At 43.9% G+C, this 17471-nt stretch overlaps 1 protein-coding gene across 1 annotated transcript; it reads left to right on the top strand.

Annotated features, from left to right (window-relative positions):
* Nucleotides 1-1871: 1871 nt before the first annotated feature.
* On the top strand, nt 1872-16658 carry LOC137436570 (uncharacterized). Its single transcript, XM_078786181.1, has 4 exons — nt 1872-5106; nt 7489-7699; nt 10095-11031; nt 15597-16658. Exon 1 carries the CDS (start codon nt 1990-1992, stop codon nt 3766-3768), a length of 1779 nt encoding a protein of 592 aa, XP_078642307.1. The 5' UTR covers nt 1872-1989; the 3' UTR covers nt 3769-5106; nt 7489-7699; nt 10095-11031; nt 15597-16658.
* Nucleotides 16659-17471: the final 813 nt, after the last annotated feature.

Here is a 17471-nt window from a genome sequence, read left to right as displayed (position 1 = left end):
CGTGTCTCCCTCCTCCTCTCTCCCCCCCTCCCCCTCCCCACCCCTCCCATGGCAGGGCAGGGGTCCCAGCCCTCCTATTTTTCCTATTTATTCCTACTTTTTAATAGGATCCTATAAATCTCCTATTTTTTGGTGGAAATTCCTATTTTTCCTATTTTTTAACCCTCAATGTTCCAAAATTTAAATTGATATATTAATTAGTAGAATTTCTGTATCTAAGCGTCAGAACAGACATTCCTATACCAATCGTCAGCCATGGAATTGCTTTCTGGGTCCATAATCGCAAGACAAATTTCCAAAACGACTTTAAGCTCAAATCCCCGAAGAACATATGTCTCTTTGTCTTTTTCTCGAAAACCGTTTGTTCGATCGATTTCACAAGTGGTGAGTGCATTTTTGAGGACTCAACAAAGTGCAGTGTTGAGGAAAAATTGAGTATGCAGTGATGACGTCACAAATAAATACTGTACGAAGTGGAGGCATGTCGTTTACACCATGGTGTAAAGTACGTGTTGTTATTGATCTCGACTGGAAATGATATGTATATCTTATGTATATTATGTTATTGTTATTTTTGACTTTGTCCTAATATTAAGTATATCCTTCCAAACAATTGTTTTACCTTTATGATTCGTGCTTCATGCTATTCAGTAACAGAATTATAAAAGATAAAATGAGATGAAAATAATATAACTATGTTTATCACGCATTTCTCTTGGATTATCTCATATACTTTGTGAAGAATGACTGAATGATACCTTGACCATTATCATTGTCCTTTGTCTTATTTCAAAAGTTCAGCTGAGCTCAATTTTTAAGGTTTGTACTTTACTTAGAGTAACAAAACCAACTGTGAACTTTGCGGTTATTCAGTTATTACTAACAACCTTTCCCTAAAGATTCTACCTGAAATTGAACTTTTCTACTAATTTGCTAAACATTGACATTTGATACTACATGTTTAACTCAATCTTTCGCTTATTACAATGAGATTGTATTTTGCCTAAAACTAATAGTATTTGGCAAAGAACTAATTCAATCGACAATTCACACATTTCATCATTTAATTGCAGATAATAAAGAAGGACCACGACACAAAATAGGGATTACAACTTAATTCTGTATACTTTCGTGTGGTAGTTGCATATTCAGCTTTTAACAAAATTACAGTAGAATTAAAATTTACATACGCAATGCTGCACAATAGGTAATGCAAGCAATGTAGGACAATAAAAAAACAAACAAACAAAAAACAATAAAGACTGTTAAAGTCTTGTTGTTTCATAATCTTCTGAAGATAGTACAACAACAATACCAAAGATACATAATTGAATTGTCATCGCTTAGCTTGAACTCAGATTAGTGTTCAAGCTATTCAGCAGTGGAGAAAATGCAATTATCGGGTGGTAAACATGTTAGGACATGTTATTTATCATCTTTCTTGTTTCAGGTATAATCTGCAGACCGGTAAGAAATTTGTTGATTTGCCTTTAAATTACTTTGTTTGTTCTCATTATTTTACTAACTTATGTTTCAGTTTTGAAAAAAAAAACTGTTTGGTTCACAGTTCTTTCCACTTCATGCGTTAACAGGTTAGGATTTTCTATGCTAATTCATTTAATCTTATCTCATATTTGTTTTCTTTTTGACAGGTATACTCCCAGCAGTATAATGCCTGGTGGGAGAACTAAATTTAACCCAGAGTGGTTGAAAAGTGGACATGGATGTAGGCTTTCTGACTGGTGTCAGCCTAGCAAGTCCTCAGTGTTCTCAGCTTACTGCTCGTTGTGCCATTCGGAAGTGAGGTGTGACAATCAGGGTGTGAAACAACTGACACAACATGCCCAAAACAAAGGGCACCTGAAGCGTGCGAAGGAACTGCTGGGTGGGTCACAGACGTTGCTGACATTCGTTCAACCATCAACTTCATCTGCTTCAGCATCAGGGTCAGCTTCTACAGATGAGCCAAGTCGTGCAGCTTTAGTCTGTATGTCCAAAAAAGACGCTATTACAAAAGCAGAACTTCTATGGACATTGAAAGTTGTTCGTTCGAATCTGAGCTACTCTTCCTGTGACGGTTTGAAGGATCTTCTGCAGGCAATGTTTCCTGGTGTTATCCCGGATGGTTTCTCAATGAGCTCATCGAAAGTTTCATATCTCATTAGCGAAGCCACAGGTCCTTATTTTCAGGACATGATAGTCACTGATGTTAAGAATTCAGCTTCTGGCTTCAGCCTCATGTATGATGAAACCACCAATAAACAGAACTTGAAGCAACTAGAAATCCGTGTACGGTATTGGTCTGATGCCGAGGAACAGATATTAGTATTTCACCTCAAAACTTACCTCATGGGTCATGCAACTGGGGAAGATTTGTCCAGGAAAATAATCTCTGCCTTGGATGAATCGAAACTGCAGCTTCAGGATATTATCATGCTCGGCAGTGATGGGCCTAATGTGAGCACCACTGTGTGGAGACAGATTGACAAAGCCATTCTCGACAACAGGGGCCCTGGTCTCCTTGATGTAGGGACATGTACTCTCCATACAGTACACAATGCTTTTGCCAAAGGACTTGCAGAGTACTGTGGAAACCTAACTGAGCTTGCAGTGGACATTTTCTACTGGTTCAAAGGCTCTGCTGCTAGATCTGTTGATTTTCAAGACATTCAGCATAAATTGGGTGCTGTTCCAAAAAAGCCTTTGAAGCATGTCGAGTGCAGGTGGTTGACACTGGGACCTGCAGTGGAGCGGCTGATAGAGATCTGGGAATCTCTCAAAGAGTATTTCTTGGTATTTCTTCCAAAGCAGCAGCCAAAGGACATGTTTAAACCCAGGTACAAAAGAATCAAAACAGAACTACAGCGACCGGAAATAAAAGCTCAACTGCATTTCCTGAAGTTCTTGGCAGCAACATTTGCAGAGTTCCTCACCTTCTTCCAGTCAGAGCAACCACTTGTGCACATTCTATATGACAAACTCCATGACCTGCTCAAAAAACTGATCAGAAGAATTATGAAGACTCCTTCAGTTGATGCTGTGAAAGACATCTCAAACCTTGATGTTTCCATTGTTGCAAACCAGCTGGAGAATGAATCCATGGGTGTGGGAGAGGATACCCGACGGTGTATCGCTAAGTTGAAAGTCTCTGAGAGGGAAAGGATGTATCTTGGGATGAGGAAGTGCTACCAGGCAGCCATAGTACACCTACAAAAGAAGCTTCCATTGACAAACAAAATCCTGAAGAATGCCAGATGTCTGCAGCCACAAAACAGGACTGCTGCATGGTCTCTTGAATCAGCCAAGAGCCTGTCCAGACAGCTGAAGAGGAATATTGACAGTGACAGCATTGCAGATGAATGGAAGGTGTACCAAGAGGAAGCCATTCCTACTGACTGGTCCCAGGAAACACAGGAGAATGAAGAAGAAGTCTGCATGAAGAGAGTGGACAGTTACTGGGGAAAAGTGTTGGCTTTAAAAGGCTGTACAGGAAACTGTAAATTCCCCCAAGTGAGACAAATGATAAGGATTGTCCTTGCACTGTCTCACGGAAACAGTGACGTGGAACGCGCGTTCTCAATCAGTGGGAAAAGTGTCACCAAGGAGAGAGTTAGTCTGAGCGAGGCATCAATCAATGGTCTCCGTGCAACAATGGATGGCATGAGATTGTATGGTGACCGGCCCGAAATGGTCCCAGTCACAAAGGGACTCCTCTCGTTAGGACGTTCTGCTCACATGCACTATATGCAGAGACTTGAAGAAGAATGAAAAGCCAAGGAAGATGAACAGAAAGCCAGGGAGAAAACCAGGCAAGAGAAAGAAGAAAGAGAGAGAACAGCTAAGATTGCTGTAGAGAAGGCAGCGGAGCTGTCTCGTAAGAGCGAGGACTTGAAGAAAACAGAGAAATCTCTGGCAGCAAAAGAGTCATCTCAGCAGATGTCACTGACTGTTAGCAACAGTCTGCTTGATCAAGCAAATAAAAAGCTTAAGGTGGCGCTTAAGAAAGGTGACATGACTGAAATTGCAGTAGCTCAGGCCATGCTTGAGTCTGCTCAGAAAAAGATTCAAGAGACACAGACTCGTATGGTGGAAACCAGGGAGGCGCAGAGAAAAGTGGAGAAGAAAAAGCAGACTTTGATAGAGTCCATGGTGGCTGCCAAAAAGAAGAAGTCATAGTTTTTGTTGTCGATGTTAAGACGGGTGGGCCCAAGTTCATTGGGGGTGTGTCCATGCCCATACATGTACATGTATTTGCATAAATCTTGCAGCAATAAAGCTACCGATGTTGTTCCAATGCTGAAATCTGTGCTATTACTTCCTAGTTTTTTCCTATTAAACTCCTATTTTTTGTGATCAGAATTCCTATTTTTCCTATTATTTTGTCAATCAAAGTGGCTGGGACCCCTGCAGGGTGTACACAGGCCACCACCAACCCCCTTCTGGTGAAACCTCCAAAATATAGGATCACTGCTCACCACCATTCATTTGTTCCTCTTTTTTTCCCCGGCTGTGGAACCCACCTGCCCTATCCTCTTCAATCTCATTCTACCCTCCAGGTTTTCAAGCTGTTCACTTCCATCTCAGATCATTCACAATTCAAAACCATGACAATTTCTACCCTCGTTAATCATCTCCATCCCCTTCACCCCAAGTCCTCCTCCTTCAAATCTTCCAGTTTTTTGTGAGAGTTTCCTGCTGTTTTTCCCTTGTGTCCTTTCCTGCCTCCAATTCCCCCTAACATCTCTTATTTGTACAAGGCTCATTTTACTTTGTCCTTCAACTCTGCTGTTGGTGTTTCCCCCCTCTTTCTACTGTTCTCTCTGTTCTGTTACATCCTGATTCATTCAGGCTTCCCCAGATCTGTGCCTAGACACAATCCTGTCTCTGAGCTCTGCAGGCAGTTCCTTCGACCTCATGGCTTGGTTTTTGCTCTGATATGCATTGTCAGCTGTGAGACCTTACATAGACAGGTGTGTGCCTTTCCAAATAATGTCCAATCAATTGAATTTACCACAGGTGGACTCCAATCAAGGTGTAGAAACATCTCACAAGATGATCAAGAGAAATGGGAGGCACCTGAGAAAATTTCAAGTGTCATAGCAAAGGGTATGAATACTTATGTCAATGTGATATTTCAGTTTTTTATTTTTAATAAATTTGCAAAACTTTTTAAAATCCTGTTTTCCCTTTGTCATTATGGGGTATTGAGTGTAGATTGATGAGGGAAAAAATGAATTTAAACGATTTCAGCATAAGGCTGCAACATAACAAAATGTGAAAAAAGTGAAGGGGTCTGAATACTTTCTGAATGCACTGTATTTATATATCCTTTGACCCCATCTTCTATACCTGTCTATTCTGCTGTATCTATTAATCTATGCCAGGGGTCGGCAACCTTTTTGACATGAAGTGCCAGTTTAAAATGTTCTTGTTAATTAGTGTGCCATACCAACAATAAGTTTAACATTAAGTTTAATTATGACACCACATCAAAAAAATATTTCCAACAGACGGAATTTTATTCCATCCATATAGGCCACATGCATAGCAACAACATTTTAAAGAAACATTTATCTCATAATCAGGACATTGTGATGATCATTTTATCATTGTAAAATTTGTCCCCCATGAGGTTACAAATTATATTCACGGACCCCATTTCAAAACACTGCTTTCAGTAACTAATTTACAAAGTATTGCATTGGGAACAAATGTCAAAAAGTGAGAATAAACGGTATCAAACAGAGATACCAGTACTATACAAGAATGCTGCCATCCTCATGAAAACACCCACATCTGAGTTGCAAAAAAAGAAATGGACAAACAGCGACATATGCAAACCCATGTGTACTACAAATAAACAGATGCCTACCAGTCAGTGTGATCCCTGGCCCTGCTTTCCTTTGCTGAGCTCCATTATCTGGGGGTCGTAGTTAGTCGCTTTAAGTTGCACACATGCTTCGGAGTGGTCGGTTGTCAAACGACTGCGGGAGGGGCTGAGCACGTTCTTCATGTGTGAGAATATCTGCTCACAGAGGTACGTTGACCCGAAGACTGACAGCAAAGCCAGTGCAACGTTCCGGAGACAGCTGAACTTCTTCGGCACGGATGTCCAGCAGGTGAAGATGCAGGTTCCGTGATCTTGCACTGCCGTGGTTTCTCGTTGTTTCCGTAGCTCTGTAAACTTAGTCACCCACAGTGTTGAACTCTTCAGCTCAATCAGCTGAATTTCCATGTCCTGTGTATCCAACCAGTCTATCAGAGATAAATCCAATTTGTGTCCATCAAAGCTGTCTGGCTTGATCAAGAAAGAGAACATGGGTCCATACTTCTGAAAGTCCCCAAATCGTGTGGTGAACTCCGACTCAAGCTCGCTCATGCATTTGCATATTTCAGCGGTGCTGATGCTGTGCTGCGAGGACAGCTCCCTTACGTGTCTGAAGTAGCGGAAAGTTGAGGTCGCAACATCGCTTGAAAAGATTGCTAGCTTGCCGACAAAAGCCGTCCATGTGTCGAACATGTCCAAAACAGTTTGCCCTGCACCTTGCAGTCGGAGATTGAGCTCGTTGAGGTGTCCCGTAATATCCGTGAGAAACATAAGTTTCACAACCCACTTCTCCCGTTTATCCCGCATCTCCCCTTTTATATCTGTGATTATTATACAATTCAGAATAATGATGAGATTAATATTAAAACTCAGAAACCAGTCCGAATAATAATAAAGAGTGGAGATGCAGCCACTGACCACCGGATGTTAACAGCACATCCGCTCTTGCAGCACCTGAGGTTGCCACGAATATTGTGTTTGAATGCGCCCGGCCGGCATCTCATGTTGATGTGCATCTTTGATTATTATTCCAGTAAAATAATTTGGAATTGGAATGGTGACTCTGCTCTGATCCATCTACCTCATCACCCTGCACCATCACACCGGAATAATGTCATAGTGCAACATGCGCAACAGCCAATGGCTGTTCAAGAGGTGATTTGGCATGCAGCGGAGAGGACACTGCTTTCGCCAGTGTGCCAATGATTACGCTGCCGCATGCCAATAGTGGCACGCGTGCCTAAGGTTGCCGACCCCTGATCTATACTATATATTGTCGCGCGATTGCCCCTTGGTTAAGACCAGGAATTCGCGGATGGCCAAAACGAGCTTTAATGGAGGCGTTTATTCAATGACGGATTTGACAATACAAGCACGGGGGTGAGGGTAGAAGAAGAAGCGGCGAGAGCTCTTACCTCATGGCCCGCGCGCGCCAGCATCTTCAACCTGCAAGGTGATTAAACTTACACGAACACAGGATTTTGAATAGAAAATAAAATAATAAAAGGGTTTATTTAAAACAACTATCGGGACAGGGAAACGCGATGATCAAAACTAGAACCTAGGTTGGGACGTCCCCACTCACAGACTTCGGATACAAAACAATGGAATGAATAATTTAAATAAACGTGTCGTATTTGTGAATGCGCGTCTTATCTCAGTCTGGCAGTGTCGGGGATCGTCTGGCTCGATTGTGTCGTCCGACGCAACTCCGGTCGGCGGGAAGTAAGGCCTCAATGCGCCCCTGTTTGCCCATTGCTTGGCCACCGAGCCACTTGCTCGCCCTCGTCTCACCCGCTCCAGTGGCAAGCCTTGCTCGCTTCGTGAACGCCAGGGAGGAGAATCGATGGTGCTCCAATGTTGCTCCAACAGGTAATTCGCGGTTCGCAAAAAGAAGGTCCAACCGGGAACGAAAGGCAAAGCAGAAGGGAGGTCCGGGCAGGAACGAAGCCAAAGTGAGAAGGGCAAAATGCCGGCGAGCCAGTCGTTTTGTTGCTCATGATCTGACATCAGTTCTCTTCCTCTGCCAATCAGTGCCTCCCTTCCTTGTGATCCTTCGCGCCTTTTTCACGCCACCCGGCCTTCTGCTTCAATCAGTGTGTAGCTTGTTGGTAGTTCGTTTGCGCCCTCCGCACCTCCGCTGATTGGCCGAGCGTCTTTGGTATCACGTCATTGTGTGGCATGCCTTCATCTTCCCTACCCTCCAATCAGCGACCTGCCTCCAACTCGCCCTTCCCCCCTGTCAATCAAGAGTCCTTCTGGGCGTGGCTCTCGGCCCTTCTGTGCAATATCTGCTTGTCATGGTGTACCACTGCGCGGTCGCTGCCTGCTTGTCTTTCCGGTCAGTTCTTTTGTCAGTCATTGTAAGGGGGGGGGGATTTAATTAATGTGGTGCACTAAGGGCCTATCTAAGTGTCTATAAGAATGCGTTGCCATAAGGGACAACGGAAAGATCACCAGGTCTGACACAGGGGTCTTATCTTACAACGTAGGTCCCTACAACGATTTATCACACGGTCATACTTGTATGACCACAGGTACACACTTGATCCGACAAACCGGGCTAAACACAGAACTACTTATTGTACATCGAGGTGGTTCTAGCTATCATGACAGACGAAGCATGATACCTATACAGATCTACCTAAATCTATATATGCCTACCCCAAAATTCATAACAATATAAAGAAACACAGGGTCTACGTTTCTTAAGGGTTAGGGTAATCTCCGCTATCGCCGCAAGTATGGAGTTATCCTTGACAAGATAGCGTAGTTCATGGTTCGGTACATAGTGGGGCAGATAGGCAAACCAATTGTGCATTTTACGACTAAAGCATGAAAGTTTCAGCATATGATCTTCATACCCATAGGTTTTATTTTAGACGTGGAGGCACTTTATATCTGACCTTTGGTGACCTTGAGAGGTCATTGACCTCAGCATTGCATTTTTCGAGTTTTTCCCCATCACTTTCCTTTATAATCATGTATATCTTTGCCTAAATTGCATTTTTGTTCTAATAAAGATGCAATTTGCTGCCAGCTAACTCTACAAAATTCAGCTTAGAGCACCAATTTGGCCAGGGTGGCTCCTGACCCTACCTAAGTAGGTTATACGTGTTTATTTACAGGTGTAAAGGTAGCTATCAGGGGAGACACCCCAGGTGAATAGGGTAAAAAAATTAACGAATAGATATCACCATGAAACTTCCCCAGTTGTTTACTTATATTAAGTCAATTATTTTTTGTATTACAAGTTTTCTGAAATTGTATGTTTAAATATGCAAATTAGGCATTATCTTATTAAATATGTGCTAATTTCCATACATTTCCAGATAGGACATCTGAACATTTGATAAAGCCAGGTTAAAAATTATTGTTTCATTTTGTTGACATATTAGTGTCCAAGGTTTTTCCAGAGGGAACTTTGGATATCTCTTTTTATCACTCCATAAATCAGAAAATACTGTCAACAGCAATAAAAAAAACAATTTTCGCCATGTTTGTAGGAAAACAATATTATGTAAATCAGGCTATGAATGATATATAAACAAACCCCTCTGTAAAAAAAACTTCAGAATATAGATAGGAATGAAACTGGAAAGTTTGGTGAATGTAAGTGCTACTGAAGTGAAGATTTCTGGCGCAGAGTCTGAGAAAAAACGTATTTTTAGAAAACGGCCTTTATAAAAGATTTGTATTGTAAAATTCCATACAAGACACTACAGGGGAATAGCGTATCACCATGAAAATCACCATGACACTTCCCCAGTAGTTTACTTAAATTAAGAAAAATATTTTTTGAATTACAAGTTTTCTGAAATTTTATGTTTAAATATGCAAATGAGGCATTATCTAATGCTAACTTAAAAAAATTGATCAGTGCATGAAAAACAATGTTTTTGCCTTGGGTGTCTCGCATTAACAACTTTGACAACTTCTGCTGATGTGGGATTACATGTACATGACTGTTATTCGTTGGTCCGCATTTGAGAAATCAAGTAAGTGCTTCTATTCTGACTGACGGCTACATTAGCAAGAATGTAGGAGACAGAATTACAGTAATTATCTTGAAAGCTAGTACGTTAGGGAACATGTTAATTGGAAGCTAGCAGGCTAGTTTGTTTGCATTTTTCACCTGAAACCCAAAGAGGGTTTTTTTTAATGACATTTCACTCACTAAACATGTTTGAATTTAGTATTGCTGCATAAAAAATATAAAAGAGTATAAATATACACTTACAATGTGGTATGTTCTTATGCTTTACAGGATAATCCCTCTGCATGCTTCAGCTAGCTTGTATGCACTCTTCAGAACTCGTGGTGGTGGAAAGTCTCTACAACAATAAGCTTTTCTCACCATGTCGAAACGCCATATACTGATTGATCTTGCCCAGCCTTCTACATCTAAGCATTCTAAGCTGCATTGCCCCACTAACTGGGAACTCTGTGCTCTCTGCCAGGAAGAAACAGGCGAAGATTTGCAATGCCCTGCCAGGTCAAGCAAGCCGCCAGTAGGTTGCGGTTATGTTTCACTGTCCAGGGATCTCCTTGAATTTCAGGAAATTAGACAAATACCAGCTGAGCTGGACCTGGACAGGCTGGATGATGGGAATGGCATAGTAGCCACACTGATGAACAACAGGGCACAGTGGCACAAGACCTGTCGATTAAAATATAATCAAACCATGCTGCAGCGACGGCGGAAGTTGTTAGAAAAAGTGAAAGTTTGATGGACCCAATGTTCACACACGGTCTGCTGACAGCCATGTCAACACTAAAGAGCCTGTGTGCTTCTGCAACAAGCCAGCTGGCTCTGAAGAGCTCCATGAGGCATCAACAAAACAGGTAGATTTCAATGTAAGAAATGCTGCCTTGGAAATAAAAGACACTGAGTTGCTTGCTAAACTTGCCCCTGGGGACATGATAGCCCTTGAGGCAAAATATCACCGAAACTTCCTCCGGATGCTCTATAACAAAGCAAGACCGGCTATATCAAAGGATGAGCAAGAGGAAGAGGCCCAGCTGCATGGCATTGCTTTCGCAGAGTTGGTAGCCTTTATGGAGGAAACAAGAGGTGCTGATTGTGCCCCAGTGTTCAAACTGGCAGACCTGGGTGACCTGTACAAAGTCCGACTTGAACAACTAGGTGCCACTGAGGGGCAACGGATCCACACAACCAGACTGAAGAACAGGCTTCTCGCTGTGTTTTTTTTTTTTTTTTTTTTTTTTTTTTTTGTATACAAGATCGAGGCTCGTGAAAGAGCGAACATTAATCACACAGAAAGACAAACCGACACATAAAACATATAACAGAGGGAGCGGTAGACAAGATGGGGAGAGAGGGGGAAGGACACAAACACAACATTTGAGAGCAGGGACCGAGAGACATGGAGACATCGAGAGATCTGAGAGAGGGCGAGGGCTTTGGGGGGGGGGGGGCGTGGGAAGGGGGCGGTGGGAGAGGTATAAAACATATGGACACTGCCAGGACTTCCAGGAAAGAAGTTGGAATTTCAAACAAGGTGGATCTGGGGTGAATTAGCGGGGGTAGAAAAGATCAAGGTTTTGGATGGGGGAAGATAAGAGATGGTGGTGAACAGCTGTTTTAAAGACCTGGAGGGAGGAGTGGGATTGAAGGGAGTGAGGGAGTTTGTTCCAGAGGCGGGAGAAAAGAGGAATGAAAGAGTGAAGGTGAGCAGAGAGCCGAGATTTCGGCAGTTTAACCATCAGAGGGTTGCTGGCAGATCTTGTGCGACCTGTAGGAATATTTGGGGGACAGAGCACAGAGAGAGCTGGGGGTGCAAGGCCGGAGAGGAGTCGGTAGAAGACAGAAAGACCACCTACCTGCCTGCGGTGAGTGAGTGAAAGGCCCTCGGAGATGGCTTCATCGCGGGAGATTCCAATAATTCTGAAAGCTTTGGTTTCAACAGCGTGAAGCCGAGCTAGGTGTGAGGCAGGAGCACCGGCCCATAGGGGAGAACAGTATTCCATTGAGCTGCGGATGAAAGCCTTGTATGTGGTGAGGAGCTCAGGTGTGCCGAGGAAGGACTTCGCACGACGGAGGATGCCCAGTCGGCGACTGGCTTTGGAGGCCAGCTTGGAAATGTGGTTTTCCCAAGAAAGATCATGGCAGATAGTGAGACCCAAAATCTTGAGCGACAGAACTTCTTGGAGAGGATTGTTGAGAAAGTAGATGGGAGGGTTGTCCAGTCGATCTTTTCGGAGAGACATAGTAAGAGTGTGAGATTTGTCAGGATTGAAAGACATGTTCCACTTGTTTGACCAGTCTGTGATTTTGTCCAGGTCTTCAGAGAGTGAGGAGGCAGCAGACTGCCGATCTGAGGGAAGAGGAATGGAGCGGCAGAGAGTGGAGTCATCAGCAAAGAGATAGAGAGGATTTTCGAGAGAGTCAGAGAGATCATTGATGAAGACCAGAAAAAGCACGGGGCCCAGAACACTGCCTTGGGGAACTCCAGCCTGAACAGGAAGAGGAGATGAGAGAAACCCATTCAGGGCCACACGTTGACGACGACTAGAGAGGAAGTCCGCCAGCCATGCGTGGAGATTTCCATGGATACCAAAGGAGGAGAGTTTGGTGAGCAGAGCGGGGTGCCAGACCGTGTCGAAGGCACGTGATATGTCGAGGGAGACAGCTCTAATTTCCTGTTTGGCATTGAGGACCTCCATCCATTGTTGCGACAGCAGAAGCAGCATGTCCAGAGTAGAGTGACCTGGTCTGAAACCAAATTGATGATCAGAGATCAAGCCATTGGAGAAGAGGAAAGATTTCATATCCGAAGCAATGATGGATTCCATGACTTTGCTGATAATTGGGAGAAGGCTGATTGGTCTGTAGTTGCTAGGATCTGTTTTTGCACCTTTTTTGTGCAAAGCGGTGATGTTGGCTGATTTCCAAGCAGATGGCAGTTGACCTTGAGCAAAAGAGAGGGTGAAGAGAACAGAGAGAGGGTGAGATAGAGCAGCAGAGCAGGATTTTAGGACCCGTGGGCTGATGCCGTCGGGTCCAGTTGCAGAATCAGAGTCGAGGGTTGACAGAAACTTTTCCACCTTGTCAGGAGGAAAGGACACGGAGTCCAGGAGCAGCAGGGTACGACTGGGTATGGTGGGTACAGAGAGGGATGGGTTTGGGACACAAGATTTAGAGGCAAACACAGAGTTGAGGCATTCAGCTTTTTCACGTGCGGAGTCAGCTGTGTAGCCGTTTGAGGTAAGGGAGGGGATGGAGGGGGAACAAACACCACAAACGGATTTGACCAGACGCCACCAGGATTTGGAAGAGGGAGACAGATAAGAGAGTTCGGTCTTGAGAATGGAGAGATATTGTTTCCTGGCTCTCCTGAGGGTGGACACACACTTGTTTCGGGCTTTGTGAAAGGAAATGAGATTTCCTTCCGTTGGATTTGCTTTCCAGGAGACGAAGGCAAGTTGTTTCTGGGCAACAGCCTCACCACAAGATTCCGTGTACCATGGACGGGAGGAAGGGTATGACAACTGAAGACGAGATGGGATAAATCTGTGCATGAGAGAGAGCAATTTACTTTGGAAGAATTCCCAGGATGAGTTGATGTCAGAGGTGGTAGAGATGGGAGACCAGTCCAGATGATTGATGGCTGCTTGAAGACCGTGCCAGTTGGCCTGAGTGAAATGCCAGACTCGTCGACGCTGAGCAGGCTCCCTGAGGATGGTCAGAGAGATGTCCACTTTAACAAGGACATGATCAGATGATCCGATCGGAGCAGAAGAAGAGCAGCAGACATTTTCAGGGAAGTTAGTCATAACCAAGTCCAGAAGAGAAGATGTTCCGTTGACTGAGATCCGGGTCGGGAAATTGACAGATTGCGTCAGTCCCAGTGAGTCGCAGAAGTCCTTTGCTGAGGAGCCATGGCTGGTGAGAGAGGTACCCACACCCAGCCAACTGGCATGATGACAGTTGAAATCACCACATATGAGGAAGAGAGAGTTGGGATGAGTAGATAGAAGTTGGTCCATATCATCAGACAGCGAGATGTAGATGGAGTCATCACTGTTTGGTGGACGGTACAACACACATATGAACAAGAGGTGGGAGCGAAGGGGAAGCCGTAGCCAGAGGTATTCCTGGGGGTGAGGTGGAGAGAGTGCAGTGCAGGGCGAGTGAGGAAGAGAGTTTTTGATAAAGATAGCAACCCCGCCTCCAGGACGAGGCTCAGGTCTATCATACCGGAGGAGGGAGTAGCCCGGGAGAGATACTATGGAATCAGAGACATCATAAAGGAGGAAAGTTTCTGTTAAGCAGATCACGTCTGGTTTGACAGAAGCAACCTGTATGGAGAGATCAGTTAAGTTTGAACGAAGGCCCCGGATGTTTGAGGTCCATACCGTTAATGAAGAGGAAGGGGGAGCATCAGATACAGAACAGGGGGGAGGAGGGGTAGGGTAAGATGTGGAAGAGGTGGAAGAGGTAGGGAGAGCTGTTGAAGGTGTGTCAGAGATTTCAGAATAGCTCGGAGAAAGGGAAGGATGGGGCGGACAAAAGGTTTGATGGTGATTGGGTGAGCCACAATGAGGTGTTATTTGAGGAGGGGGAAGAGCGAGGCAGAAGGTTGGGGGAGATGGAGGTGAGAGTTTGAAGGGGGAAGAAGCGGGGAGGACGCTTTGAGGAGGGGGAGTGAGAGGGGGGAAATTGAGAAGCAATGAGGGTGGGGAGATTTGAAGGGGAGGGGTGAGGGGGGAGTTTGGGAGGGAAGGGACAAGGGGAGGGATTTGAAAGGGATGGGATATGGGGGAGATTTGGAGGGGAGGGGTGAGGCAGGAGTCTAGGAGGGGAGGGGCGAGGGGGCGTCTTGGCGGGGAGGGGTGAGGGGGTAGTTTAGGAGGGAGGGGGCAAGGGGGGAGATTTGAAAGGGATGGGTGATGGGGAAGATTTGGAGGGGAGGGGTGATGGGGAAGATTTAGAGGGGAGGGGTTATGGGGAAGATTTGGAGGGGAGGGGTGAGATTGGATTTTTGAAAGTGTACGATTTATGGGAAACGAACATTTATTGCAAAATGAGTTTCTTGTGACCTTCGAGTTAAAAATACGTTTAAGGACGCTGGATGGAGGATGGAGTGCAGGAGAGTTTAGGGAATGTAGAAAAAAGGCACTATAGGAGATGGATATTTTTTTTGGGATGAATTGATTTGGTGAGCAAGTCGAAAGCAGCCTTTTAAAGAAGAAGAAGAAAAAGGTGTTATAAAATATGACGGAATACATAACTTGAGGGGAAAGTGTAAACATTGAAGGTTAATGAGTGAAAACTATCTGGGGAAATGGGGGAGAAACACGTGGTCGAAGAACGAACGAACGAATAAGAATGAATAAACGAATGAGAACAGAGAAGGAAATGTATTTTTTTTTTTTTTTTTTTTTTTTTTTTTTTGAGTTGAGATTTACACAAGGAAGTAGGCTATGGGTGAAAAGACTGGGAATACAGAGAACGAAAGTTATTAGATCACAAACGACGGACCGCTGAGAGAAAAACAAAGCCTCAAGGTTGTACAGTGCACACTGTACAAGGCCTCAAGACACGACACGGCAAACAGACGATCAATTTATGAAAGATAAACACCGAGAAACAACCAAAGTTGCACACAATAACTTCACACACCGAAAGATAAATACAGTTTCGACAAAATACAATTGTGAACAGACTTAACTTCGAAAAACGTGGAGACCGTGTGGAGCTTCGAAAATCCCTGCCGCCGTCTCCAAGATCTCGCGAGATCCCGAGTTTCCCGACTTAAGGGCACATTCGCAAGGGAGAGACACACTTCTGACATTTCAGGGCGATATCGGAAATGCTCTCAAGAAGGCCTGTGACTACGACAGTGATGCCATGCATTTGGTGAGAGCAGCAGAAGTGGAACGCAGAGAGATGTTTGACAACAAGTTCAACCTTAACGGCTCATTCCATCCTAATTGTCAGAAAGAGTCTGTACCGCCATCTCTTTTGGCCTTGGTGAACATGATTCTGGATGGGGCGAATATCAAGCACCAGACTCAGCTTGTGGAAACAATTACTACAACCGCTGCTCTAACAGTCTCGCAGTTATTGGTTTTCAACAGTGTCAAACATACACGAGCAGCAAAGTCATCAGGTACAGTGCGTCACAGCCGTGATCGTGAAACTCACAGAGCCTCACAGAGCTGCTATGAACTTATCCATTGTGGCTGCAAGAAAGGGTGTACTACGCGCTGCAAGTGCAAAAAGGCTGCCCTCAAGAGCACTGCCCTTTGCTCATGTTCAGGAGACTGCTAGGCTTTTAAAGGGACTCACATGACCATACTGAACTGATAATGTCATCGTAGGGTGTGTTAAGAGATGCCGACATGACAACAACATTGCTCAGTCAGATTTGACGTGATAAATTAGAGTGAGCAATGTGGTTATGTGAAGCCCACTTTTTGATGTTCTTTGTGTGTATGTGTGTGGGGAGGTGTCCCAATTTGTTCATGTTTTACTTTATTAAAACAGAGTTTACAGCAGTTCTGTGCAATATATGTGTAATAACAAGGTAAAAATAGGCATAATTGATGTGTCCTGCCTTTATCCCTGCAAAAAAGTGAAAAAAAACGAAATTTGACAGCCTGAAATGTATCGCCCTCTGCCTAGTCCCAGAGGTCAAATCTGAAATGCCTCCACGTCTGAAATCAAACTTCATAGTGTATAGAAACACGAGAAAGTTTCATGCTTTAGTCATAAAATGCACAATACCTTCCATATACGAGTGTATCTGCTACACTAACATATTTTTAGTCACTTGAATGAATAAAAAACGCAACAGAAAGTTTTTTTCATGCACAATTTGCGTCACATCCCAATATGCAATGGGGGACTCAAAACTGTCTTAATTATGCGCTATTGAAATGTTTTAAGATGTTTACACCCTTTCAACCTTTGGACACTTTTAGACCTTTAATGCGCAAACTCCACCCACCCTTAGGATAGGGAGGAGGGAGGTGGGGGTGAAACCTCGGTCAAAGTGAAGCCTCGGTGGACCCATTAGTCAGGTTCATTATGTTCAGATTTATAATTTCGTTCTTTTTTTGTGGAGATTAGCAAACCTATACATTTTTGGAAAGCTTATAGCACCAGGAATCCGAAAAACCATGTTTCCATTTGCGCAAATTTTTCTTTGACGGCCATATTGGATTTTCAAAATGGCCACCATCGGAAACCTATTTTTCGCGATATCTCAACATCCGAACCACCTAGAGTGCTGATTCCAACACCTATACCCACATTTTTGGGGATGAGGAATCACATGAAGCCATCTAAAATAATCTACTCATTTCATTTCATTTCATAATTCATGTACATGAAAATAATCATTTCAACATGTTCAGTTCATGTACATGGAAAGTCATTATATCAGACCTAATAGTTCATTTAAAATAAACCTCATGAAGCTCACAATTACTTACCTGTTGTCGTTTTATATATTTGCAGGTCTTGAGAGAAGATGAGTGAAGTTACGACTCAGCCCACACAGTGGCAGCACTGCATAATTTGTCAAACCGCTTCAGCAAAATATGGAACGCTTGTCCAGCAGCCCAAACCGGACTCGTTTGAACACTTGCTACAAACCCTTAATGATAGAGCAGC

The sequence above is a fragment of the Myxine glutinosa genome, chromosome 1, assembly GCF_964187855.1.
Source record: "Myxine glutinosa chromosome 1, kmMyxGlut1.1, whole genome shotgun sequence".
NCBI lineage: Eukaryota > Metazoa > Chordata > Myxini > Myxiniformes > Myxinidae > Myxine > Myxine glutinosa.
This window is presented reverse-complemented; position numbering and strand designations above follow the sequence as displayed.

What these genes read in the sequence shown, in the direction of transcription:
- LOC137436570 (XM_078786181.1), top strand. Translation starts at nt 1,990, where the DNA reads ATGTCCAAAAAAGACGCTATTACAAAAGCAGAACTTCTATGGACATTG.